General features: G+C 39.8%; 1 protein-coding gene across 4 annotated transcripts; it reads left to right on the top strand.

Annotated features, from left to right (window-relative positions):
• Window position 1: 1 nt before the first annotated feature.
• On the top strand, window positions 2-27,801 carry LOC124872267 (drebrin-like protein). 4 transcript variants are annotated; one of them, XM_047372046.1, is made up of 19 exons: window positions 4-226; window positions 307-362; window positions 3,291-3,403; window positions 6,554-6,628; window positions 6,729-6,869; window positions 9,856-9,933; window positions 10,024-10,175; window positions 10,259-10,319; window positions 10,938-10,982; window positions 13,611-13,688; window positions 13,779-13,930; window positions 14,014-14,074; window positions 16,790-16,855; window positions 19,897-20,005; window positions 20,081-20,278; window positions 23,549-23,617; window positions 25,894-25,979; window positions 26,170-26,239; window positions 27,552-27,801. In XM_047372046.1, the coding sequence occupies exons 1-19, from the start codon at window positions 144-146 to the stop codon at window positions 27,692-27,694; spliced, it is 1,836 nt and encodes a 611-aa protein (XP_047228002.1). In that variant the 5' UTR covers window positions 4-143; the 3' UTR covers window positions 27,695-27,801. The 4 variants fall into 4 exon arrangements, with proteins under 4 accessions (XP_047228005.1, XP_047228002.1, XP_047228004.1 ...); XM_047372045.1 differs by having other exon boundaries at window positions 5-226; window positions 10,935-10,982; XM_047372049.1 differs by lacking the exons at window positions 10,259-10,319; window positions 10,938-10,982; window positions 13,611-13,688; window positions 13,779-13,930 and having other exon boundaries at window positions 2-226.

Genomic DNA, 27,801 nt, shown 5'->3' on the forward strand with positions numbered 1-27,801 from the left:
AGATCAAAATCTTTTCTGAAAGATCACAAAAGCCAGAGGGTTTCTTTTCCCGAACTGTGGAGGTTTTTATTCCTATTTTCTCTGTCTTCTGACAGCATTGGAATAACTGGCAACCTGTTTGGAGTCCAGGACCCTGGAATACAATGGCAGTTAACCTGAGTAAGAATGGATCAGCTCTGATGGCCGCTTATAAAAAGGTGGTGGATGCTACGTCAGACACAGACTGGTGAGCTGGTTTTGTCGAAAACAAAAGCGAAGGAGCCTTTTGCTCACTTTATTTCACCTGTTCTGTTTTTGTGCATTTAGGGCTCTGTTTACCTATGAAGGCAACAGTAATGACCTTCGACTGGCAGAGACAGGAGGTGAGAGGTCATGATGAACAATGGATCGACATTTTACTCTTTGTTGTGAAGTAGCTTAGATTTTCAATGAGAAATGACATCTGTGTTGACAGTTAAGACTGTCAGTGTTCTTTCATTCTCTCAAAATGTAATGTCATTTTCAGGGTTTGTTATTCAATTCAATTCAATTCAGTTTATTTATATAGCGCCAATTCACAACACATGTCGTCACAAGGCACTTCACAAAAGTCAGGTACATACATTCAAATTAATCCTAATCATTGAACAGTGCAGTCAGAGTTAGTTATTTATTCAAATTGGATAAAAAGTTTTTCTATCTAAGGAAACCCAGCAGATTGCATCCAGTCAGTGACTTGCAGCATTCACTCCTCCTGGATGAGCATGTAGAGACAGTGGACAGTCACTGGCGTTGACTTTGCAGCAATCCCTCATACTGAGCATGCATGTAGCGACAGTGGAGAGGAAAAACTCCCTTTTAACAGGAAGAAACCTCCAGCAGAACCAGGCTCAGTGTGAGCGGCCATCTGACACGACCAACTGGGGGTTAGAGAGAACAGAGCAGAGACACAAAGAGAACAAAGAAGCACTGATCCAGGAGTCCTTTCTATGGGAAGGAAAAGTAAATGTTAATGGATGTAGCTCCTTTAGTCGTTTCATCTAGAAAGAAAGAACAGATAAACTCTGAGCCAGTTTTCAAGGTTAGAGTCTGAAAGAGAGCACATAGAGTTTGTTACAGTTAAGCTCAGTCAGTAGCTATGTCTAGGAGAGAGAAAGGGTTAAACACTGAAAGACAGGGCTATGTGGATCATGGGTAGAGGGTGAGCATTAAGTTGTTGCCAGCAGAAGCCCGGACGATTCCCCTCTCCAGAAAGGTGTCACAGGTAGACCCAGAGTCAGGCCAGGTGTAGCTTCTAGGAAGAGAAAAGAGAGAGAACAAAGTTAAAAGCTAAAATAACAGCAAATAATGCAAAATTGGAGAGTAGTGTGAGAATGTAGCGAAGAGGGTGAAAGTGGTCATTATGTCCTCCAGCAGCCTAAGCCTATAGCAGCATAACTACAGAGATAGCTCAGGATAACCTAAGCCACTCTAACTATAAGCTTTATCAAAAAGGAACATTTTAAGCCTAGCCTTAAAAGTAGACAGGGTGTTTGCCTCACGGACTAAAACTGGGAGCTGGTTCCACAGGAGAGGAGCCTGATAACTAAAGGATCTGCCTCCCATTCTACTTCTAGAGACTCTAGGAACCACCAGTAAACCTGCAGTCTGAGAACGAAGTGCTCTGTTAGGAACATATGGAACCATCAGATCTCTGATGTATGATGGAGCTAGATCATTAAGGGCTTTATATGTGAGAAGGAGAATTTTAAATTCTATTCTGGATTTAACAGGGAGCCAATGAAGGGAAGCTAAAATAGGAGAAATATGATCTCTCTTTTTAATTTTTATCAAAACTCTTGCTGCAGCATTTTGAATCAGCTGAAGGCTTTTAACTGCATTTTGTGGACATCCTGATAGTAACGAATTACAATAGTCCAGCCTTGAAGTAACAAATGCATGGACTACTTTTTCAGCGTCACTCCTGGACAGGATATTTCTAATTTTGGCAATGTTCCGGAGGTGAAAGAAGGAAATCCTAGAAACCTGTTTAATTTGGTATTTAAATGACATGTCCTGGTCAAAAATAACACCAAGGTTTTTTACTTTATTACCGGAAGTCAATTTAATGCCATCCAGGCTTTCTAAGAGAATATTGTGATCGACTGTATCAAATGCAGCACTGAGATCTAAGAGGACAAGTACAGACACAAGTCCATTATCTGAGGCCATAAGAATATCATTAGTGACTTTCAGCAGAGCTGTTTCAGTCCTATGATGAGCTCTGAAGCCTGACTGAAACTCTTCGAACAGGTCATTGCTGTGTAAATGCTCACACATTTGATTAGCAACTATTTTCTCAAGAATTTTAGATAAGAATGAAAGATTGGATATAGGTCTGTAATTTAGTAAATCATCAATATCAATTTTCTTCGTCAGCCCTATTTCTTTTAAAGAGGCAATTAGCACAATATAAAAATCCCTGTATAAATATACAAAACTATATGTCCAAAACTGCAACTTAGATTCAGTGTGGTCCACTTGCAGACCACCAGTGGCTTGTAAAAGTATTTATGCCCCAGAGACTTTTTAAAAAGGATTTAATGCTCATGATGTACATAGTTTTCAAACGTTTTTAAGAAATAAAAATCTGGATAGTGTGGCAGACCTTTTGTATTCACCCTCCTCTGTTACCCCTGAAATGTCCAGTGCTCCAAATAAAAACAATACACCTGTGAATAATTTAATGTCAGTATAAATACAGCTGGTCTGTTTCTGGCCTCAGAAGTTTGTTCGAGAACATAAGAAAGCAGCATCATACAGACCAAGGAAAACAGCAGACAGGTTAAAATTAAAAGCAGTCTGACCTATTGCTGCTTGTTTGTCTGTTGTGAATGAGTTTTGGTCGCTGAGATATCGGGTCCAAGAGGGGAATCTAGACATCTCAATCCCATGTCTATCTATGCATCTCCCTCTCCATGCAACCATCACCCACAAACAAAATACCAAGATACGTAAATTCAGTTTATGGCATAGATTGCCTCACAACTCAAATGGAGCAGTCGACCTTATTACAGTTGGGAACCATGGTCTCAGATTAAAATCAATCATTCTACATCAAGTCTCTTTCAGACATCAGTTTGTTGTTTGTTGTTTTTGGGACAAATGTAGATATGCCAGTCTGACCTTTTGAAAGAGTATTGTTGAAGAACATATGTGATGTTAACAGGAAAAATGTACAGACATCAGAAATCTGATGTTGCATTAGAGAAACATAAGGTCATGTGACATAACAAATTCATATTTTTGTTTGTGTATGTGCGTGTGTTCAGGTGGGGGGTTGGAGGAGTTGGTGGAGGAGCTGAACAGTGGGAAGGTCATGTATGCCTTCTGTCGAGTCCCAGACCCGAATTCTGGCCTACCAAAATATGTTCTTATAAACTGGGTGAGCTTCACACACACGTATGTAATGTTCTCCTATCCTTACAGGGACCTGGCATTGACTTCCACTCATTGCTATAGCCTAAACTTGACCCTTGCCCTAAACCTAACCGTAACTCAATTCTTGCCTTTGTCCCAAACCTAACCATTAAACCACATAACCCATTTTCCCTTGTGTGGACCGGGCAAAATGTCCACATACAGGTCCTTCTCAAAATATTAGCATATTGTGATAAAGTTCATTATTTTCTATAATGTCATGATGAAAATGTAACATTCATATATTTTAGATTCATTGCACACTAACTGAAATATTTCAGGTCTTTTATTGTCTTAATACGGATGATTTTGGCATACAGCTCATGAAAACCCAAAATTCCTATCTCACAAAATTAGCATATCATTAAAAGGGTATCTAAACGAACTATGAACCTAATCATCTGAATCAACAAGTTAACTCTAAACACCTGCAAAAGATTCCTGAGGCCTTTAAAACTCCCAGCCTGGTTCATCACTCAAAACCCCAATCATAGGTAAGACTGCCGACCTGACTGCTGTCCAGAAGGCCACTATTGACACCCTCAAGCAAGAGGGTAAGACACAGAAAGAAATTTCTGAACGAATAGGCTGTTCCCAGAGTGCTGTATCAAGGCACCTCAGTGGGAAGTCTGTGGGAAGGAAAAAGTGTGGCAGAAAATGCTGCACAACGTGAAGAGGTGACCGGAACCTGAGGAAGATTGTGGAGAAGGGCCGATTCCAGACTTTGGGGGACCTGCGGAAGCAGTGGACTGAGTCTGGAGAAGAAACATCCAGAGCCACCGTGCAGGAAATGGGCTACAGGTGCCGCATTCCCCAGGTCAAGCCACTTTTGAAGCAAAAACAGCGGCAGAAGCGCCTGACCTGGGCTACAGAGAAGCAGCACTGGACTGTTGCTCAGTGGTCCAAAGTACTTTTTTCGGATGAAAGCAAATTCTGCATGTCATTCGGAAATCAAGGTCCCAGAGTCTGGAGGAAGACTGGGGAGAAGGAAATGCCAAAATGCCAGAAGTCCAGTGTCAAGTACCCACAGTCAGTGATGGTGTGGGGTGCCGTGTCAGCTGCTGGTGTTGGTCCACTGTGTTTTATCAAGGGCAGGGTCAATGCAGCTAGCTATCAGGAGATTTTGGAGCACTTCATGCTTCCATCTGCTGAAAAACTTTATGGAGATGACGATTTCATTTTTCAGCACGACCTGGCACCTGCTCACAGTGCCAAAACCACTGGTAAATGGTTTACTGACCATGGTATCACTGTGCTCAATTGGCCTGCCAACTCTCCTGACCTGAACCCCATAGAGAATCTGTGGGATATTGTGAAGAGAACGTTGAGAGACTCAAGACCCAACACTCTGGATGAGCTAAAGGCCGCTATCGAAGCATCCTGGGCCTCCATAAGACCTCAGCAGTGCCACAGGCTGATTGCCTCCATGCCACGCCGCATTGAAGCAGTCATTTCTGCAAAAGAATTCCCGACCAAGTATTGAGTGCATAACTGTACATGATTATTTGAAGGTCGACGTTTTTTGTATTAAAAACACTTTTCTTTTATTGGTCGGATGAAATGTGCTAATTTTGTGAGATAGGAATTTTGGGTTTTCATGAGCTGTATGCCAAAATCATCCGTATTAAGACAATAAAAGACCTGAAATATTTCAGTTAGTGTGCAATGAATCTAAAATATATGAATGCTAAATTTTCATCATGACATTATGGAAAATAATTAACTTTATCATAATATGCTAATATTTTGAGAAGGATCAATCACTGACGGAACACCCACAAGGGTGTTCCGTCAGTGATTGATCCACTAAATGTTCTGTATACATGTACACACACACACACACACACACACACACACACACACACACACACATTCTGAAGATTTCTGGAGATTTGCTTTAATCATTAAATCCTTTAATGTAGATTAAGTGTTTCCTAATATCAAGTCTCTATTCTATAACTGCATTTTTTGCAGCACACATTTCCACATGAATAGGGACAAGACAGTTATTAAAATCAATGCTATCAATATGAATGCTGTTTCAGTAGCTCTAAAACGTTTGAAATGTTTGAAATGATCAGGTATCTTAATCTCAGTGTGCACACTGTTTCTTCGATGTGGTACAAAAAGGTTTTCATGCACAACCAACAGAAGTGTGTGTTAAGTAGCCCATGCTTGGAATCCCTGCATCATCCAAGGTTTTACTTTATATATTTGTATGTTGTCTTGAATTATTTAGTAAAATGTGCCTTGGAACTTTCTGATGGCTATTTTTGGCCCAGTTTCTCTTTCGTATTGCTGAATCATGAAATCTGACCTTAGTTGAGATAGTGCAACCTGCAGAGCTTTAAACATTGTTCTGGGCTCTTCTGTGACCTCCTGGATGAGGTTGATGTGCTCTTGGAGTGATTACGGTAGATCTTACATCTCCTGGGAAGGTTCAACACAGTACTGTGATTTTTCCATTTGTGGATCATAACTCTCATTGTGGTTTGGAAATGCCTTAGAAATGACTTTCCAGATACACTTTCCAGACATAGATGTCAATGAATTTGTCTCATCTGTTCATAAAATTGTTTAAACTGGGGAAGGATGTGTTGCTTTTTGAGTTTTTATAGCCTACTTCATGTTGTCAGGCAGATTCTATTTAAATTATTCTTAATTCTACAGTGTTCAGGCTTGGGTGTGGCTACGGAAACTGAACTCAGCTACCCAAAAGATGTGATTGATCAGAGTTAATTTATGATTTAATAGGGGGAACTACTTTTTAGTAAAGGGCAGGTTTGGTTGGATAAGATAAATGAAATCATAATTTGAAAGCTGTATTGTGTTTATTTTAGCTTTTTTTTTTTTTTTTGAGATAAAAAATGTGTTTTATCAGCCAAAAAAACAAAGTGTGACGATAAAAACTAAAACTGAGGAAGTGTGTAAAGCAAACACTTTTTCACAGCACTGTCTAACCTCTGCAAGACAAGCTTTTTAAGGTTTGTCTCTGGTTCATCTTTTCAGTTAATTGACACATATATATGAAATATGTTTTCACTTTGTGACTGTCAATAATAAGGCATAACCTAATGAAAAAACACATATAGATTATGAATCTCTGTGTATGTAGACTGGTGAAGGTGTGAGGGACTCTCGTAAAGGAATGTGTGCCAACCATCTGAGCTCCATAGCAAACTTTTTGAGGGTAAGCCCGATTTTATTATATTGTGATTTTATGATGGCAAAGCAGCCATTAAAGTTGGTATATCACCTTCCCTCTAATGACTTCATATGTTTGATCGTAGGGAGCCCACGTGACTATAAACGCCCGTACAGAGGAGGATGTGGAGCCAGAAACCATTCTAACCAAAGTGGCCAAAGCATCTGGAGCCAACTATAATTTCCACAAACAGCAAAATTACACAGATGCACCCAGAGGACCAGTGGTGAGAAGAGACATAGATGAGAGCCCTCAGAACTTTCAGCCACATACCAAATACATACAGTGGAAATATAGAGCGTTGATTCAACCAAATACTAGACATTAGACTAATTATAGACAGGTTCACTATATACAAACAGATAAAAATACCCTCCTGAAGAAAGAATAACCAGCTAAATAAGGAAAATCACACACAAAATCTACCCACTACTCCATAGATCAAGTGGTGGTTTTTGACATGGGCAATACAGCTTTCTGAGCAGGGCGGCAAGGCCTGTGGGGATGGCATTAATTTGCAGTCTAAGCACCATTGTACCTTCCTGCTAATACATGTACCATTATTTCAGTAAAGTCAGTTGTGCCACAAGAGGAATATATTATTTTACCTCTTTTGTAGCACAACCCTGCCATTTGCAGCCTTTTAGAATGGCTCACTGATGTATCAAAGCTTAACATGTGCACTCTGTTCACTACTGTGTCAACTCTGACACTGAACAATTATTGTATTACCTGTGTTTGCTAACACAATGAAGGAATGGAAAGAAATGTATTCACTTAAAAACATAGCGCAGTTTCATTGTACTGTCTTTTCAATGCGAAAGAAATGTGTTGAAACTATATTTTGCCTTAAATCAGAACATTGCTTTTTCAAAATAATTATTTTCCAATTTATTTTAAAAAGCTATCTCAGTATGCTAAGCTGAGATATAATGTTCATACAGTGTAATAGGCTCTGCTTCAGATGAAATTATAATTTCTTGCAAAATGCACATTTCTTAGAAAAGAACAATTCTAAAATAAGGCTAAACTGTAGAAATGACTCAGATGTAACCTTATGGCCAGAAAGTATAATGAGAAGTACCAGTCTGACTAAGGAGCAAGTACCTCCCCATTGTGGTGGAAGATAAGTTTAAATGTTTTTTCCCCACAGCAGCTTACCAGAAAAAAGGTCTACTCTGGCCACCTGTAGTTCTGATGAATTTGATCAGGAAGTAACATTCTTATACCATGAGATGGACATGGAGTCCATCTGGGTCTTACCTTCCCTATTGAAGCACATGTTCTGCAACAATAGGTTGGTTTGACTGTGAATTACTATTAAGTACCAAAGGCAATTATTAACAAAGTCAGTAATTTAGATCACAATGACCAAGTCGGGGCACCACCTAATTGTCAGGAATTAATAATAAAGCAGCTCTGTCTCTGTCAGTTATTGTTTTTTATTAAATGCCTGCCTGGTGAGCAGTGGCACCCTCAGAAATCTTTCGCAGGCGGGGATGATCCACAGTCACAGTTGCAGCTTCCCAGGCTCCTTCAGCCACAATAGCAGTTACCTCAGCAGCAGTTCGTCCCGACACAGCAATGTCATAGAGGTCAGCAGCTGGCATGCCCCTGGTCCAACATGAGTGTGTGAAAAATGTGGAAATTTTGAAATGAAACAGAAACTTTTCTCTTGGAGCAAACTTCCTTAAAATGTGCAGTTCACATTCAGAGTCCTGCTGTCATGTCCTCACACACATCTTCCACACAGAGTGAGATGGACATTTTTAAATTCTTATTTAAAAGGTGCTAAGATCTCATGTTCTCCAAGCGACACTTTGCTCCTGCTTTTTTTTATCTCCACAACTTGCGCATGTCCCCATGACAGCACTCCTTGGTGTTATTGCTTTCCTGGGCTTCTGCTCCCAGTACTTCCTGATGCCTAAAAAGGCAGGTGGCATGAGAACCATTCTGGATCTGTCTATTTTCAACAAGTCCATCATGGAGAGACCTTTATACATGCCGACAATCAAACAGGAGTTGGACTGTGTCCATTGGAACAATTGGTTCACCTCCATTGACCTGAAGAACACATATTTTCTCGTCCCCATCATCCCAAAACACAAAAAACGTCTGCATTTTTCCTTTCATGGAGCTCAGTGCCAGTACAAAGGCCTGCCGTTCTGGCACTCACTTATACTCCGCACATTTTCCAAATGCTTGGAGATGGCTCTGCAACCATTATGCACAACGATCCCTTTTGCTGGCTCAGTCCAGGCAGGAGGCAGAAGCGCAAAAGAGGACATTAGCAACATAGGACATTTATGTGGTTCTGATAGCTCCAGAGTGCACTGTTGAATCATTGTTCCCGTGCCTACATTGACTGTTATCAGGACGCCTGTGGCAGCTCCTGTTGTTTATTTCCTCTAGATCACAGCCTCCAGAGGGACTCAAATGAAGGAAACAAAATGAAGAGTTAAGTTGGTAAATAATAAATCTCTGACGACAATCACTGATGGACAGCCTTTTAGTTGTTGGTCTCAAATAATCTCATATTATGTACAAGAAATCTACATTTCAGAAAAAGGAATACCCACGGCCAATCGCATGACACTCAGGGAGTCAAATAAAGGAATAAATAAAGGAAAGGATGAATGGACACAGAGCATGCCTCGTAGACCTGTTAGACAGCAGTACCAGCAATCGATGAAACTTGACAGGGGTCTCATGGGGTTTAGACGAGGATAGGAATTTGTACGTACAGATGACGATCTAATGTGGAAAACAATGGGGTACATGAGGATATGAACACTTGTTGTCATCCCAAACTATCTTGTAAAGAATTAAACCCAAATGTTGGATAATTGCCTGATACATTTCCTCATGCAAACTCCCAATGCAACCACTATGAAACAACTTCAGAAGCTGGTAATGCTGACTTGCATCTACAGTACAGCCCCTGCCTCTTAACTTTCACTTGATGTTTTAAAAAGGCTACCCGGTGCTAACGTGAGCCGACTGCTCTGCATATGATGTCCCCACCTGTACCCTGGGGTGCCAACTTCTTCCAGTTCAAATCATTTACACCTCCAGCTGCCGTGTTTTCCAAATTTACATCCATATTGGACTGTTCCTTATGAGAACCAATCTTCTTGCTCTACACCTTTTGGCCAGTGAGTGTAGACATTTTTACAACCTGTTCACTAGTTTCTCCTTTGCTTGTATAACAGGGTTCTGTGTACAAAAAAGTCAATGCTATGCAAGAGATCCAACAAACCGACAAGGATAACTTCTGGGACAAGGCTCAGGTTTGTTCCGTCATACACAACACTGGCAGCCATACAGACCAAAGCATCTGTTTGTCAGCTGGCATTATTGTGACAAATGTCTTTTCTCAGAGGGATGAAGAGGTACGTCTAAAGGAGGAGAGCAGGAGAGTGGAGCAGGAGAGGCAGAAGCTGGAGAAGGAGAGGAGGGAGTTGGATGAGAAACAGGCGAATGAGAGGGAGAGGAGAGCAAAGGAGAAAGCTCAGCTAATCGAACAAGACAAGTGAGTTATTACTATACAGTAACATGGAAACCACAAGTTAAAGATACACTCATTGGGGATGTTTGTATGCTTGTACATGGCAGGGCACTTCAGAAAAAAAGGGATGAAGAGGAAAGAGAAAAGGAGCAACAACAACAACAACTGGTAAGTGAATCCATGAAGCATGTTACTGAAGGTCTTTTGTCTTTAAGGACTGTTCCAGGTTGGTTCTCTCAGGTGGGTTCACTACATCCTCATCCTAAATTCTGCACATCTGCTGACGGGAATCAAGCAAATGAAACGTAATATGAAGTGTTGGAAGTCAGGGGGAAACACTTTTTAACACAAATTATTCACCTAAAAGTACCAGATCCAACAGCCAGTATTGTTGAGGTGTTCCCAGCAGTGCAACATGGTTAATCTAAAGCATTTACACAGCTAGCATTTTTTATTTCTCCTCGTAGTATCCAAGAGAAAAATAGATTTAATTAACAATGTTAACAGTGCAAAACAGAAACAAATTTGATGAGATTACACATCAAAACTGAAACAAATGAAGATGTTGGTGATACAAAGCACAGACAAGACAAAAATTTTCATACTAACAATACCACACCACACCTTCAGAGGTTACCTTTGTCCTCCCTGTCATTTTTCAACTTATAATGGATCTTGGTTCTGACAGTTACAATACATTTTACATATGATATTTCCATTTTTTGTATGACTGTTTTATTGCAAATAATGTGATTTAAAATTGTGTCACTGTTCTCGAATCAGCAGGAAAATGTGAGGAAGGTAACAGGAATCAACGCTGCAGCAGCTAATGTGAGTATGGTTGACCAGGCATATGGATGTAACTGTAACTTATTAAAATATTATCCTGTTAGTGTTATTATAATAAAAGTGGAAGCGACTGAGAACAGAGTGCACAAAGATCACCAACTTTCTACAGTTTTTACCTCCAAACTTCATGTAGTCTTTAGATTAGCTCAAGAACAGTGCATGGAGAGCTCCATAGTCATGCAGCTGTATTCAAGCCTTACCTCACCAAGTACAAAACTTCTAACACTGCAGGATCATGATACAAACCGCTCTGGATGCTCTATGAATCTTGTATCTGTAGATCTTGCTGCAGTGTTTGGTATTGTGGACCAGACTGTTCTAATATCTTGTTTGGACCATTGGGTTGGAATAAAGGTGGTGCACTGGACCAGCTTTGTTCCTATCTGAGAAACAGAATGTTTTGTGTTAATACTGAAAATGTTTTGTCCACCTCAGCCCCTCTGTCTTGCAGGGATCCTCAAGGTTTAATTCTTGGTCCTCTTCTGTTTTATACCTTCTCCCTTTGGGGTCTATTTTTAGAAAACATGGTCTTTCCTCCCACTGCAATGTAATGACTGCCAGATATCAACTTGTATGTGAGACCCAATCCTAAACAAAATATTTAAGAAAGTGCTTCCTTTGATCACCACCCCCAATTTAGATATGATTAATCTATCCTTAGTAAATGAATATGTACCTCAGGTTTTTAAGGTAGCTGTAAAAAAACCTTTACTTAAGAAACCTTCGAATGATCAAGATGATTTACTAAATTACAGACCTATATCCAATCTTCCATTCTTATCTAAAATTCTTGAGAAAATAGTTGCTAATCAAGTGTGTGAACATTTTCACAGTAATTATCTGTTTGAAGAGTTTCAGTCAGGTTACAGAGCTCATCATAGCACTGAAACAGCACTAGTAAAAGTCACTAATGATATTCTCCTAGCCTCAGATAAGAGATTTCTTCTGTTAGATCTCAGTGCTGCATTTGATACAGTCGATCACAATATTCTCTTAGAAAGGCTGGAATATGCTGTAGGGATCAGGGGAACAGCGCTAGGCTGGTTTAAATCTTATTTGTCTGACATTTTCCAGTTTGCTCATGTAAATGATAAATCATCTCTAAACTCAAGGGTTAATTGTGGAGTACCACAGGGTTCAGTGGTTGGGCCAATTCTCTTTGCTATACATATGCTTCCAATTGGTAAAAATATCTGAAAGCATGAGATACATTTCCACTGTTATGCTGATGATACTCAGCCTTACTAATGCATAAATCCAGCTGAATCCAACCAGTTAAATATACCACAGGCATGTCTTGAAGACATAAGAATATTGTAACTAATACTGTTCCAAGGTAAGCTGCTTTCTTGATGTAAGAAACCATGGCTTTCCTGTGGATATTACAACCTTCATGTTCTCCTATATGTTCACTGGCATGCGTACAATCTGCATAGCCTGCACTAACAAATGCTAATTTTGTGTCCTTGCTCTCACCAAATATTTTACAAGCAAATAAGAACATGCTACCATTTAAAGGTGACTAGCACAACTCTTCTCTGCGCACTAGCTCCCCATTACTTAGTTCCGGTTGGAATAGGTTAGACAGCAGTACCAGCAATCGATGAAACTTGACAGGGGTCTCATGGGGTTTAGATGAGGATAGGAATTTGTACGTACAGATGACGATCTGATGTGGGAAACAATGGGGTACATGAGGGTGTGAACAATTGTTGTCATCCCAAACTATCTTGTAAAGAATTAAACCCAAATGTTGGATAATTGCCTGATACATTTCCTCATGCAAACTCCCAATGCAACCACTATGAAACAACTTCAGAAGCTGGTAATGCTGACTTGCATCTACAGTACAGCCCCTGCTTCTTAACTTTCACTTGATGTTTTAAAAAGGCTACCCGGTGCTAACGTGAGCCGACTGCTCCGCATATGATGTCCCCACCTGTACCCTGGGGTGCCAACTTCTTCCAGTTCAAATCATTTACACCTCCAGCTGCTTTGTTTTCCAAATTTACATCCATATTGGACTGTTTCTTATGAGAACCAATCTTCTTGCTCTACACCTTTTGGCCAGTGTGTCGTGGAAGGATCTCGGGTCGGACCAAAGTGCAGACAAGAGCTCGGTAGCTGCATCATAGTTTATTCCACACTCCAGGTACTATGGCAAAACGTAGCAAAACGAAGCATGAACAAAGCATAGACATAGAAAAGGAACCAGCGAGGAACTAAGCAAACAGAACTACTAATATACACAGAGCACAGAGAGGGGAACAAAAGGTAGGTAATCAAAGAAACAGGGAACAGGTGTGACAAGGAACAGGTGAAACAAATACAAAGGCTGAGGATGGGTGAAAGGACTAAACAAACAGAAAACACAAACTAAGCAAGAGAATAAATCAGAGGAGGAAATAAAGAACTAGAATAACTATGAACTAAGTAAACAGAGAAACTAGAGGGTAACATAGAAACAATAACTTAAGAAATAAACAAAGAGCCATAAGGAGAATCTAAATTACAAAATAAACCATCAAGTCCAAAATGTCACTCCATGACACAGTGAGTGTAGACATTTTTACAACCTGTTCACCAGTTTTTCCTTTGCTTGTATAACAGGGTTCTGTGTACAAAAAAGTCAATGCTATGCAGGAGATCCAACAAACCGACAAGGATAACTTCTGGGACAAGGCTCAGGTTTGTTCCGTCATACATAACACTGGCAGCCGTACAGACCAAAGCATCTGTTTGTCAGCTGGCATTATTGTGACAAATGTCTTTTCTCAGAGGGATGAAGAGGTACGTCTAAAGGAGGAGAGCAGGAGAGTGGAGCAGGAGAGGCAGAAGCTGGAGAAGGAGAGGAGGGAGTTGGATGAGAAACAGGCGAATGAGAGGGAGAGGAGAGCAAAGGAGAAAGCTCAGCTAATCGAACAAGACAAGTGAGTTATTACTATACAGTAACATGGAAACCACAAGTTAAAGATACACTCATTGGGGATGTTTGTATGCTTGTACATGGCAGGGCACTTCAGAAAAAAAGGGATGAAGAGGAAAGAGAAAAGGAGCAACAACAACAACAACTGGTAAGTGAATCCATGAAGCATGTTATTGAAGGTCTTTTGTCTTTAAGGACTGTTCCAGGTTGGTTCTCTCAGGTGGGTTCGCTACTTCCTCATCCTAAATTCTGCACATCTGCTGACGGGAATCAAGCAAATGAAACGTAATATGAAGTGTTGGAAGTCAGGGGGAAACACTTTTTAACACGAATTATTCTCCTAAAAGTACCAGATCCAACAGCCAGTATTGTTGAGGTGTTCCCAGCAGTGCAACATGGTTAATCTAAAGCATTTACACAGCTAGCATTTTTTATTTTACCTCATAGTATCCAAGAGAAAAATAGATTTAATTAACAATGTTAACAGTACTTTAGGTTACCATAAGTAGGATGGGCAACATATTTGGTTTATTAGCTCATTAATTGTAGCTAATGCAAGGATCATTGCAGCTAATACGAATGTTATTTTGTTAGGATTCCTTAGAGAATGGTTCAGGTGGAACGGTCCAGTTTGTTCCACGCAAACTGGTTGCTGTTCCAAGACTGGAACTGAAATTGGGAATGACCATTGCAACTGATAACTCAGCAGATCACGCGGATTTGAGTCATATGCTACATTGTGTTTAATTCGAAGTTAGATCTGGAAAAGATCTCAGACGTGAAAAAATGTGTTGGGAAACCATTCAGATTTGCAAAAAATGTCCTAATGGACAATGCTAAATGATGTGAGCAATTAAGCCGAGGGCGATGCGTTTCTCTGCATTTTATGCATTGTAGCATGGTAACTAGATAAAGAAATGTTGCATCTCTCAGACATAACATTATGACCGCTCACAGGTGAACTGAAAAACACTTATCTTTTATTATGGAATCCGTTAGTAGATGGAATATTTGGCAAGACAGGTTTATTTGTGTAAAACATTTCAGCAAAAAGACAATTTAAATTGCTTTACATGATATGCAGATTTATTAGGGATAAACATTTCTGTCTTTCTGTGCCTTTGAATCATCATCCTTAGCGTCTACTTTTTTGCTGCTATTTGATTGACTTTAAACATACAACCAATTCAAGTGAAGGTGGGACGTTGGGATTCAGTTCCCAAACGCTTATTGAGTGTTGTTAAAAGGAAAGGTAATGTAACACAGTGATAAACATGCCCCTGTCCCAGCTTTTTTTTTTTAACTTGTTGGAAGCACCACTTTCAAAATTTGTGAATATTGGCAATAAAACAATAAAGTTTATCAGTTTGAATATTAAATATATTGTCTTTATAGTGAATTCAATGCATACTGGTTGAACAGGATTGGCGAATCATTGTATTCTGTTTTTATATCCGCTTTGCACAGCGTCCCAACTTCACTGGAATTGCGGTTGTAGCTAAAAGGTACCTAAGAAGTAATACAATCTGTATAGTATTGTTTAACACACTATAGAGAGAGATTCTTCCATGTGTAAGGCTAGTAAGACTAGAACAACTTATTGAAATATGGCTGTATGTTAAACATTACCTTAACCAAAGCCTGATGTGTCTTAAAATGTCTCAAAGAATCACCATTACACAAGACACTAGGGGCAAGAAGAGCATTTAATCCAGGGCAGTAGCTACTCTATATGTTGCCCTGCTTTTATAAATTGGCCTTAGAATTTAATAGAATGTGCAGCGAGGTTACTGCGGGTTGTTTCTGTCAGGTTTATACCATATTCAGCAGTTTTTCTTAATCTGATTTTAAATGTATATTCAACAGTGTGTACCTAGTTTAACACTTAAATTCTCTGAAGTTTCCATCTGGTTAAATTAATGAAACGTTTTTCCCATCAGTACTGTTCACCGTTCTTTGCCCATACCAAGGTTAGGCAAGTGGTCGTAATTCAGTCAGTCAGACATTTTCTACCACTTATTCCATAGTGGGTCGTGGTGCCTATCTCCAGCTGTCTGTGGGCGAGAGGCGGGGTACACCCTGGACAGGTCGCCAGTCCATCGCAGGGTCATTCAATTCAGTTCAAAAATACTTGATTGATCCCAAATGGAAATTAAATGTTGTTGTAACTCGTATTATACAAGTTTCGTCAGAGGTAGATGGTGATGGATGTGGGCAGGAAGGACCTCCTGTATGGTTCAGTATTACAAAGGATCTGAAGAAGCTGCTTGGCTGATCTAAAAAGACACCAACCATTATAAATGCAAATAAATCACTATCTTATTACTGTAGCTATACAGTTCATTTTTGCAGCAACCATGATGGATTTTGAGAGTGGAGGTGGCGACTTACCCTGTAGGACTTCCATATTCCGAAGACACTGAGTTCCACAAACGGAACATGACATTACTTCCCCAAGCCAATTCAGTTTCAGAGTGAGTCTAAATGCCTGTGAAAACAAAGCACACCAGTTCAAACATCTGCCATTATCTCAGAGCTCTGAAGGTCTAGGTCAAAACTGGAAGTAAGGGCTGTCTTACATTTCAATCGAGTGTGAAATAGGATGCTAACAAACAAGGCACAGACTTTTCCACCCAACATTTGGGATTTGTTTATTAACTTCTTGTTTAGGAGCACTTTCTATGATTGCTTTATTATGCTGTAAACAGGTGTTTGGCTTCCTCCTTTGTCCTCCCTGTCATTTTTCAACTGATAATAGGTCTTGGTTCTAACAGTTACAACACATTTTACATATGATGTTTCCAGTTTTTGTATTCCTGTTTTATAGCAAATAATGTGATTTAAAATGGTGTCACTGTTCTAGAATCAGCAGGAAAATGCAAGGAAGGTAACAGGAATCAACGCTGCAGCATCTGTGCAGAAAGCTAATGTGAGTATGGCTGACCAGGCATATGGATGTAACTGTAACTAACTACTGAATGCAGGTATTCCAATCATCTCATGATCACAGGCGTATAGAACCCAGCAGCTGGACCTGCAGATTGGTTCAACAAACATTTCAGAAAAAACGGATTGCTCTTAGGAGCTCAGTAAAATCCAAATAGGTACCATAATAGGAAGCCACCTGTGCAATACATTTTGAAATCTTCCTCACTACTAAATATCCTTTGGTTAGCTGTTAGTGGTATTATTAACTTATTTTTGTATGCCTGCTCCCTTTAGGGTCCAATTTTAGAAAACATGGCATCTCTTTCCACTGGAACGCAAAGACTGCCAGATTTACATCAGACAGTATGTAACAAATTTGAAAGTAATTATGGAGTTGGATTAAAAGTTAATAAACAGATCAGCTCTGTTTTGCACAAAATGTTTCTCCTAGTTAAGGCAAATTGCAAAACCTAAGCCATTTTTATTGAGGCATGACATGGAGAGAATAATACATGCCTTAATCTCAACTCATCTCAACTGTTGCAATGCACTTTAGGCTGATGTCCGTCAAGCATCCCTTTCACGTCTGAATTGTTAAGAGAGCTAAGCCGCAAGCTGGATACGATTCTTGAACAGAATCGTAGCCTGGAAGCGGCTTTTGGCCTCAGAGGTGAAAGGATTTAATCATGGAGAAGGTTGTTCGCTCGAGAACTGCGGGAAAGTCCCAGAAATTTGGATATTTGGATTCGCAATTGAGAGATAACAGTAAAAACTCTTAAAGTGGTTGGAAATCCACACAACTGCTTGAACCAGAACACTTATTTTTTTTCTAAATCTGGTGCCCCAACGTAGCCTTGGCAACTTCTGCTAAGTGGCTATCGACAAAATATCTTCTGGATGTTATGTAAACATGGTGCTCTTTCCCAGCACCCCCGAACAGCTGTGACCCAGATAAGACTTTGCGGCCGATTGAGAAAACTTCCATCTCTCTCCTCAAGGACAATGGCGCTCTATCTGTGTTGACAGTCTAATTCTTGCACACACTCATAGTTATTTATTCGCACCCCCAGTATTCCACCGCACTCTTGCAAAATCTTTTCTTCTTGTGTGTTGCTTAGCCCTGCACCTAATTGCATGATTTCATTACTTTTTCATAGATTTTTTGTTTTATCAGAAGGTTTACTAGCGGAAACCAAACATTATTAGTAATTTGGATTATAGCTGCTCTTACACCAATGACCCAGCTTTTTTAGTTAGACTACAATGGACTGTTATTACTTAGTTCAACTACAGTACCAGTAAAGGCAAATTATTATTAGCACCTGAAAATGTGGATTAAAGCTGTTTTGTACCAGTGACTCAGCTTCCCTAGTTAGAATTCAGTGGAATGATGAGACTATCAATATTATCATCTTCTTTTAGCATAAGATGCTTTATTATTAAGAGTGGCTTTGTCATGGTTCAATTTTACTGGTGGACCAGGGATGCAGGACGAGCGGAGATTGTTGGAGAGAATGTAACTGTTTAATGAAGCAAGCTAACTTACAAATGCCTGTGGAGGTTTCACAGAGATCCAAGGAAACGAAGTTCGGCAATAAACAGTCCTGGTTTCTGGATCGCAGCACAACCCAAAACATGGCATAAACTGACAGGCTAAAGAAGACTAACGACACCGCGTGGAACAAAGGACCAAGACAAACTTAAATACAGACGAAGGTGGACATGAAACAATAGGCAGGTTATCAGAGAAAACAGGCACTGGTGTGGAACAGGCGTGCAGCAAGACAGAGGGGCAGGTGAACCAGATAGGGATAAACGAGAACATGAGGAGCCTGACGAAACAAACAGTAAACAAACCCAAGGGACCAGAACACGGGGAGAATAACAGATCTAATAATACAGTAAAATAACACACTCAACAGAACAGAACCTAGGAAACAAAACCCAGAAACGGGGACTCAAGAACTAACCAAACTAGTAACAGAAAAACACCTGACTAAACGTAAACAATTACAGAATCAAAAACACACACTGTGACAGGCTTGGAACCAATTTCTACCAGTAAACCCGGAAGGATTATTAATTATTATTACTCCCAAGCATTATTAGTGTCATTTGATTTGTTTTTCTGTGTTTGATTTTCTGTATCATTGTAATGTTTTCCTCGTGTACAGCGCTTTGAGTGCCCTGTTGTTGAAAAGCACTATATAAATAAACTTGACTTGACTTCAGCTTGTTCAAGATGCTGCTGCCCGTCTTTTAACTGTTACACACATCTCACCTATCTTGTCCTCCATTCACTGGCTCCCTGTGCATCACACAATTCATTTTAAAGTCCTAATGTTGACTTATAAATGTCTAAATGGTCTCGCTCCTCAGTACCTTTCTGATTTACTCCAGCTGGCCCTTAGATCAGTTGACCGGATGCTTTCAGGTTTCCAAAAAACTAAGTGGGAACTTAGAGAAGATCAAGCTTCTTCTGTTGTGGTTCCTGAACCTTGAATTACACTGGTCTTAAATATTAGACATCTTCTCTCCCTGTTTTTAAGTCACTTTTAAAAACATTTTTTTCAACAGTGATTTGCCTGTTGTGAGTTATCATGCCTTTTTAATTGTCTCTGTTTTATCTTATGTGTCTCAAATTCAGTTTTATACCTTGGTTTTATCTGTTCTATCGATGCTATTTTGTGCAGCACTTTGGTCAAATTTGCTGTTGTTGAAATGTGTTTCGTAAGTAAAATGGATTTAAAATCTAAATGTGCCATTGCAGATGCACTATTTTACAGATTTTCTATGCTGTTTTGTTTTTTAGCTGTGGTCCTTTTTCTAGTTTTTCAGACTTCAGAATGTTTTCTTTACCTGTAAGCCATAATAATCAAAATTACAAGAAACAAAAGCTTGGAATGTATCACTCTGTGTTTAATGATTCTATATAATATTGAGGTATAGTTTCTGAGATGACTGGCAAGAAATATTACACTTTTACGCAATATAATTTTTTTTTTCGATGTACCTTTTAATGTCTCATTCGTTCATTCACAGGAAGCAAGGTCACTGATTTCTCAGAGAGCATTCAATCCCAGAGACATATTCAAGCAGAAGGAGCAGAGCTTTGAGGCCAATAACTTACCATCTCCTGCATCTCGAAATGGTAAGAAACACAACAAACTAACTCTAAACTATACTTTGTAGAATGAACAGTTCATGTTGATGTGTTTACCCTCAGGGAAGCTGCACTGCTCCTTGCTGTCCCAGATATCTTTTGAGACTGAAGCTCCAAGGAAGCCTCAGAGCCCACCATCAGTGTTCCAGTCCCCTTCGCTGAACCCCTTTTCTCCAGTTGCACCTAAACTGTCTGCATTTCCTGCTGCAGCTGTCTCCCCCACACCCCGAGAGACCACAGGTTCACCTGAAGGGGCTGCAGGTCAGATGCACTTCCTGTTCAGCTCATTTTATGCAGGTGTCACTCATGTAATCATTATCATTTGCATCCAAATGTATCATATTAATTCTAAATATATGAACAGTCATGGCCAGAATAGGTGTTTTGCAAATGTTGTAGCTTCAATTGTTGTGGTGACATTTCACATGAATTAAAGTTATTGGACAGAGTTGTATCATCAAGCTGTGAAAGAGTGGAAATGTCAGTCAGTCTTATCAGCGGACTGATTGCTATAACAGAGGGAGAGGTGTGCTCTCTCAGTTACGCATGCAGACATTATTCCCTTGGATCAAAATGATCTCACACTAAATTTTCCTTGTGACACTTTAAAACATCTGGAAAAATATTTTTTTACAGTCTCACTCTGAGCTTCTTTCAAAAGTTGGCAACTCTGCATAAGGTGCACTGGAGCACAGAGAGTATACATGATTGCATTTCCAACATGGATTTCAGTTTGATCAACAGCATCATCTAGATAAAAAAGGATCCGGAAAATTCCACCTTTACCTCCCTCTGTTCAGGAATTCCGGGAACGAAAAACAGAACTTAATGCTATGGTAGCTTTCTAACTGTTGTGACACTAAATGGAGCAGTGCTACATCTAGTTTTCAATGTACCGGCCCCTTGACATTTTAAAACTGCAGCTGAACAGATAATGGTTGTATCATGTCATAGAATTATTAGTTAAAGGATGTGGTTTATTTATGTGTTCTATTTAACTTAGAAGTCGGGAGTAGGAAAACGTAAAGTTGCAGTAGGTAACTTTTGTAAAATAAATATTTTTTACAAACCTGTTAAAAGTGTTAAAATGAGACAGATTATCTGAAAATCAAGATCCTTTGGCTCCTCCCAGTGGTCTATTTGCAGAAATACACCGCTCCTGGTCAGAAACAACCAAGGCGGGAGGCAGAGGTCAGGAGGTACAGGAGTTGGACAATGAAACTGAAACACCTGGTTTTAGACCACAATAATTTATTAGTATGGTGTAGGGCCTCCTTCTGCGGCCAATACAGCGTCAATTCGTCTTGGGAATGACATACAAGTCCTGCACAGTGGTCAGAGGGATTTTAAGCCATTCTTCTTACAGGATAGTGGCCAGGTCACTACGTGATAATGGTTGAGGAAAACGTTTCCTGACTCGCTCCTCCAAAACACCCCAAAGTGGCTCAATAATATTTAGATCTGGTGACTCTGCAGGCCATGGGAGATGTTCAACTTCACTTTCATGTTCATGAAACCAATCTTTCACCAGTCTTGCTGTGTGTATTGGTGCATTGTCATCCTGATACATGGCACCGCCTTCAGGATACAATGTTTGAACCATTGGATGCACATGGTCCTCAAGAATGGTTCTGTAGTCCTTGGCAGTGAAGCGCCCATCTAGCATAAGTATTGGGCCAAGGGAATGCCATGATATGGCAGCCCAAACCATCACTGATCCACCCCCATGCTTCACTCTGGGCATGCAACAGTCTGGGTGGTACGCTTCTTTGGGGCTTCTCCACACCGTAACTCTCCTGGATGTTGGGAAAACAGTAAAGGTGGACTCATCAGTGAACAATACATGTTTCACATTGTCCACAGCCCAAGATCTGTGCTCCTTGCACCATTGAAACCGACGTTTGGCATTGGCATGAGTGACCAAAGGTTTGGCGATAGCAGCCCGGCCGTGTATATTGACCCTGTGGAGCTCCCGACGGACCGTTCTGGTGGAAACAGGAGAGTGGAGATGCACATTTAATTCTGCCGTGATTTGGGCAGCCGTGGTTTTATGTTTTTTGGATACAATCCAGGTTAACACCCAAACATCCCTTTCAGACAGCTTCTTCTTGCGTCCACAGTTAATCCTGTTGGATGTGGTTCGTCCTTCTTGGTGGTATGCTGACATTACCCTGGATACCGTGGCTCTTGATGCATCACAAAGACTTGCTGTCTTGGTCACAGATGCGCCAGCAAGACGTGCACTAACAATTTGTCCTCTTTTGAACTCTGGTATGTCACCCATAATGTTGTGTGCATTTCAATATTTTGAGCAAAACTGTGCTCTTACCCTGCTAATTGAGTCTTCACACTCTGCTCTTACTGGTGCAATGTGCAATCAATGAAGACTGGCTACCAGACTGGTCCAATTTAGCCATGAAACCTCCCACACTAAAATGACAGGTGTTTCAGTTTCATTGTCCAACCCCTGTATGTCTTAGCAGTGTCAATCCCACTGGTGTACGCGCTGCTCTCACCCCTCCCCCGCACAGCGTGTATGGTTGCTCAAGATTACTGGTGTGCTGCAGCTGTGCTAATGGCAATATGCTAATGATTTGAGGGCCAAGTTTGTAGACAGCGTATGGGCAGGCCATAGACAGTTTAAAGTATATCTTTGATGTTTCATCCCGACCAGTAAATGTGCCATAACTGTTGAAGGCCACTGCCATCACCGCCAAGCCTGGTGGGCTTGCTTACTAGCCTGTGCATTCACTCCAGGCTCTGCTGTGGGGGATGGCTGTAGCACAGCAGAGAGCAAGGGGGAGGGACCTGTAAGGTGTGCTTGTTCAAACTTTCAGGCCAACTCCACGGTTTTCTCTACTGCAGCTTTAACGGAAGCTCCTCAGAAGTTAGAATTCCCAGAGGGAAAGTGAGGGTTTTTTGACCAATATGGACCTCAAAGTCACAGTAAAGACTGATTATTTGCACTCCTGACTATATGATTTTTATTGACTCTCTCACTTAGACTGCCCTGTTCACCGTTCTTTGGTCAACATGTTGCTACAGTGTTTAAAAGACAAAATGCGCAGCAAATCTACATAATTAGCTTATATTGGTAATAGTAGTTAGCCTGGTGGCTGAGCAAAGCAAAGATCAAATCCTACTGGTTTTGAGAGTTGGAACCGAAACACTGGTAAGCTACAGCAGGTGGATGTCATTCCCAAATCCAGGTCCCAGTGTCTGCGGTAAATAGAACACAACAGATTTGGCCACCAGCACTCCTGGTTCACGGTTGTATACTACAGTTTTCTCCACTGAACCTCACTTTTGAGTAGATTCTGTTAGAAGTAAAGCTCAAAATGCTTGAATAACTGACTTAATTTGATAATTTTACTTTGCAAATATTTTAATACCAAAATTTATTTTAAGTATCACTAAAGGCAGCCCAGGTACCACCAGTGGCAGTTGTACCACAGTTCCAGAACCAAGACTGTAGTGTTGAAAAGCAAATCAAACATCATGTCTCCCTTTTTTCCTTATCCCTGATTACAGAGGATGATTTTAATGAGGAGGCGGAATGGTCGGATGAGTTTGATGATGACGCAGATGAAAATACTCCAGGTATGATGGCAATAATATCACCAAATATGTTGTCCTTTCACAACCAAAAATGCATCACTTGAGTGTTTTCCTGCAATGAGGTTTTGTGTTTGTCAGATTAGATATTAACTGTAGAGCTCAACACTGTCAGACCTTATGTTAGAAAATCCAACCTCTGAAGCTGGTTTCTTCCAATTGTTTTAGTAGGAACTCGTAAATGAAGAGTTCCCAGTTACAGGAAGCCCTTGGGTTTCAATGCCCCACAGTGAACACAAAATAAAATGTTTAACCTCCACATATTAAGGAGGGAAATAGTAAAAAATAACATCTAGCTGCTCTACTATTGACAACAGATATTTACTCACATTTAGATACAGTGACTCTCAAATGTCTACACACCCTTAAAAAATTACCAGCTGTTTACGATGTTTAAATAGACCATGAAATATCATTTAAAACTTTTTCCACCTTCATTGTGACAAATTCTGCACAATTCAACTGAAAACCAAAAGATCTGTTGGAAAGAAAATCGGAAAACAAGAGTTGCAATAACATGTCTATTAAGTGTGCCAACCCTTAGACAAATACACTGTTTTCTGTTTTAAATCCTATTTCAACATTTAATCTTTCCATGGTACTGAGCTATCATTAATTCTAGTTATTTTGACCATAAGGAAAAAGCATTTGAGCGGCCATTATTAACAGAAAGGTGCTGGATAGATAATTCAATCCATTTATCATTAACTATAAGTAAAGTTCAGCTGTCAGAGTATTATTTCCTGACATTTGCATAATTGCATCGTTTACCTAAAGGGTACAAAACATCCAAAGCTTTACGCATAGTGTACAGCATGGCACAGTAAAGGCAGTCGTAAATAATTGGAGAAAATGTGCAACAGTGACATTATGGAAACTGAACGTTTATCTCTGGGCAGAAAGGCTACCAAGAGTCCATCAGTACCACTGAAGGGGTTGTAGGAATTTAGTTGAACTGAACAGGATAAATGTCCCACAAAGGTACAAAAGATATTTAAATCATGTGTCCTGGTCTAATTTTTTTCACACCACAAAAGCCTGATATTTTATCTGGGGTGTGGAGCTTTCACATCCACTGGAGTTATCTTTATCATAGAAACCAAATGCTAATATATGGCCACTGTCAAGTAGTGTAAAAATAAACCATATTTTGGGATCTTGTTCTGTCATTTCCTGCAACCCCAAAAGCCCTTTTCAGGATTCCTTGGTCACATGGATATCTTATTGTAAAATCAGTATAATAAAACCGTTCCATTTATGTAAATCTAGTTCTGTGACTAGTAACTGGAGCTCAGTGCCTGTAGTGGAATTCTGCCCAGAACATTCCTGTCCTTATAAAGAATTGGAAACACAGGATTTATCCAGGTATTAAGGCAAAAGGGGACCAGTAAGAACCTCTAGTCTGAAGGCAACAGTATGATCAGACAGTTCTCCATAAAAGACTGTTACTCTGCATCTTACAATTCATTCTGTTAACTAAAGCCCTTCAGTTTCAAGTGCCTTGCAAAGGGCAAACTATTTATTTTATCTGAACTTTATGCAGTAGGCCATCACAAAGGACTATGGAGAAGTGGAAAGAAACTGATGCATGACTGGAAATGTTTCACAAACAAAACTTTGAAAGTGTTGCATGCTTTTTTATTGCATGCCAACATGCAAACAGACTTTTTGAAGAAAAGCCAACACTCCATTTGACCCTGAACACACCACCTCACTGCACAGAACGCGGTCTTGACAGCATCTTGCTGTGGAGATGCTTGGAAGTCAATATTCACACACACTCTCCCTCCAGTTTAACTGAGCTTAAGCTGTTTTGCAAAAAAAGAATGTGTAAAATGTAAATCCCTAGAAGTGGAAAGCTAAAGACCTGCAGCTGTAATTGCAGCAATGATGGTTCTACAGTAAGTGTTGACTCATAACGGAGTGAATACAAATGCACCCCACATTTAACTTTTATGTGAAAAAGTTTTGAAAACTATGTTACCTTTTTATTCCATTTCACAATTATTCACTTTTGTATCTTGGCCCATCACAAAATCCACAGTAGATACATAGTTACTTTTTTGTGGAAAAGTCCAATTATACAAATTCTTTTGCAAGCCAGTGTAAAGTATGGATCCAAACCAATCAAAACCATGCTGATTTTTCAGGTATTACGCAGAGGAGAATTTTGTGAGGCAACATTATGATCAGGCTGATCTCCATAGAGTATTTATACTCTGGATTTGTCATGTTTCTTAATTCCTGCCATTCTTCCACAGTGGAAAGTCCAATTCAGCATGATCTGTATGTGGCCCCAGATTCACTTGAGACCACTGAGAATCTGTATGAAAATATTTACCAGGAGGTGAGTCCACTTTTTCTTCGGCTAAAGTTCTGAAAATACTTGGACACCTCAGTCATCCTGGCTTGTCCGACACTGACAGAAACAGAGTTTATCTGCATTCGGTTTTGAATAATATTTTACATATCATTTGTACAGATTCCTCTGGGTTTGGAGCCTTTGCTTTTAATGAAATGGTCTCTTTAAATTTTAGGCTCAGGAATATGATCCAGGTAACAGTGGACATCTGTACAGAGCCAAAGCTCTCTATGACTACCAGGCTGGTATGTGAACACATAATGCTTGTTTTATTCTTGGAGCTGTACTAGTAAAATGACTCTGATGATGTTAGAGTGTCTTTTCAGTCTTTTTTATGTTTTACAGTTGAAACCAGATTTTAACAATGTATGAAAAAATACCCTGTTTTTCCTACCTTCTGACTTTAATTCAGACTAAACTTCTCCTGATTCACATCAGTTAGGATTACCTACATTAGTTCTACTTGCTAAATGCCAGAACAATGAGAAAGAACATTTTTAGATATTTCCTTTCTTCAAAGTCAGAAGCTTATGTTCACTAGGTTTACTATTCCTTTAAACAATTTGGAAACTTTCAGATGATGATGCCGTAGCTTTGTTAGCTTCTTATAGGTTAACTCATAAAAGTTTAGTTAAATGAAGCAACAGATGAAGTAATTTAAGACAACACATCAAACACACTCCCGACTTGTGTGACATCATGAAAGTAAATCAAAAGAAATCAGCCAAGATATCAGGAAGTGAATTGTGGAACTCCATAACTGTCAGGATCTGTGAGGCTGGAGCTGGACCAAAATGCAGACAGGACCAGACAAACAGCATGGTGAGGACAAAAACTTACAGGTAGGCACGGGGTGAACAAAGCCTGGAGCATGGGTCGAAAACTGGGTTGAATAGCAAATAAAAAGAGCACAAGAAACGGAGGTGAAACTGGCAGGCAAACAGTAGGATCCATAAGGGAGGCAATGACAAACGGAGACATTGAACAGATAGCAAAACAGGTGCAGGCTATTGACTACTTGAGACAGAGCAGGCATATAAACCTGACTCACCTCCACCAGTTCTATCAGGAGGATATATCAACATTTCTAGCAAACTATTGTAGGAAGCTTGTGGAATTGAAGCCAAAACATATGACCCAAGTCGTAAAATTTAAAACACAATTCTACAATTCTAATACAAAACAAATGTATGTGAACTAAATATTTTCCCAAAATTCTGGCACTTAACAAATAGAAATAATTTTGGTCATCCTTAGTAAAACAGGAAATGTTTAGTTTATTAGTGTTTAACTTAGAATATATTTGTCTAATTTAGCCAGACAGTGAAGGAGAAAATGTTATGTCTTGTTTTATCTGTGGATCTCGATTATTGCAGTTTGATTAGATTTTTACAGTGGAACCACATCAGGATGCAAGCAGAAAAAGATCATGAAAAGAATCTGAACGTCATTCATTTGTATATATACTAAATAAAACAGAGGCATGAGCAGAATTAAAAATGACAGCATCTGCACCATTAAGCCAAGCTTTTTTCCTCACTTCCCTGTCCTCCACAGCTGATGATACTGAGATCACCTTTGACCCTGATGACATTATAACAGAGATAGAAATGCTGGACGAAGGCTGGTGGAGAGGTTATGGACCTGATGGACATTACGGCTTGTTCCCTGCCAACTACGTGGAGATCATCTCTGACTAAATGTAACCTGGCAGCTCTGATATGAATATGGAATTAGTCTTTTTCATGTTATCGTTTGTCTCTGTTTACTAAAACACTTGGAAAATAAATGAAATGTTGCCAGTTGT

The sequence above is a fragment of the Girardinichthys multiradiatus genome, chromosome 8 (genome assembly GCF_021462225.1).
Source record: "Girardinichthys multiradiatus isolate DD_20200921_A chromosome 8, DD_fGirMul_XY1, whole genome shotgun sequence".
NCBI classification, from domain to species: domain Eukaryota; kingdom Metazoa; phylum Chordata; class Actinopteri; order Cyprinodontiformes; family Goodeidae; genus Girardinichthys; species Girardinichthys multiradiatus.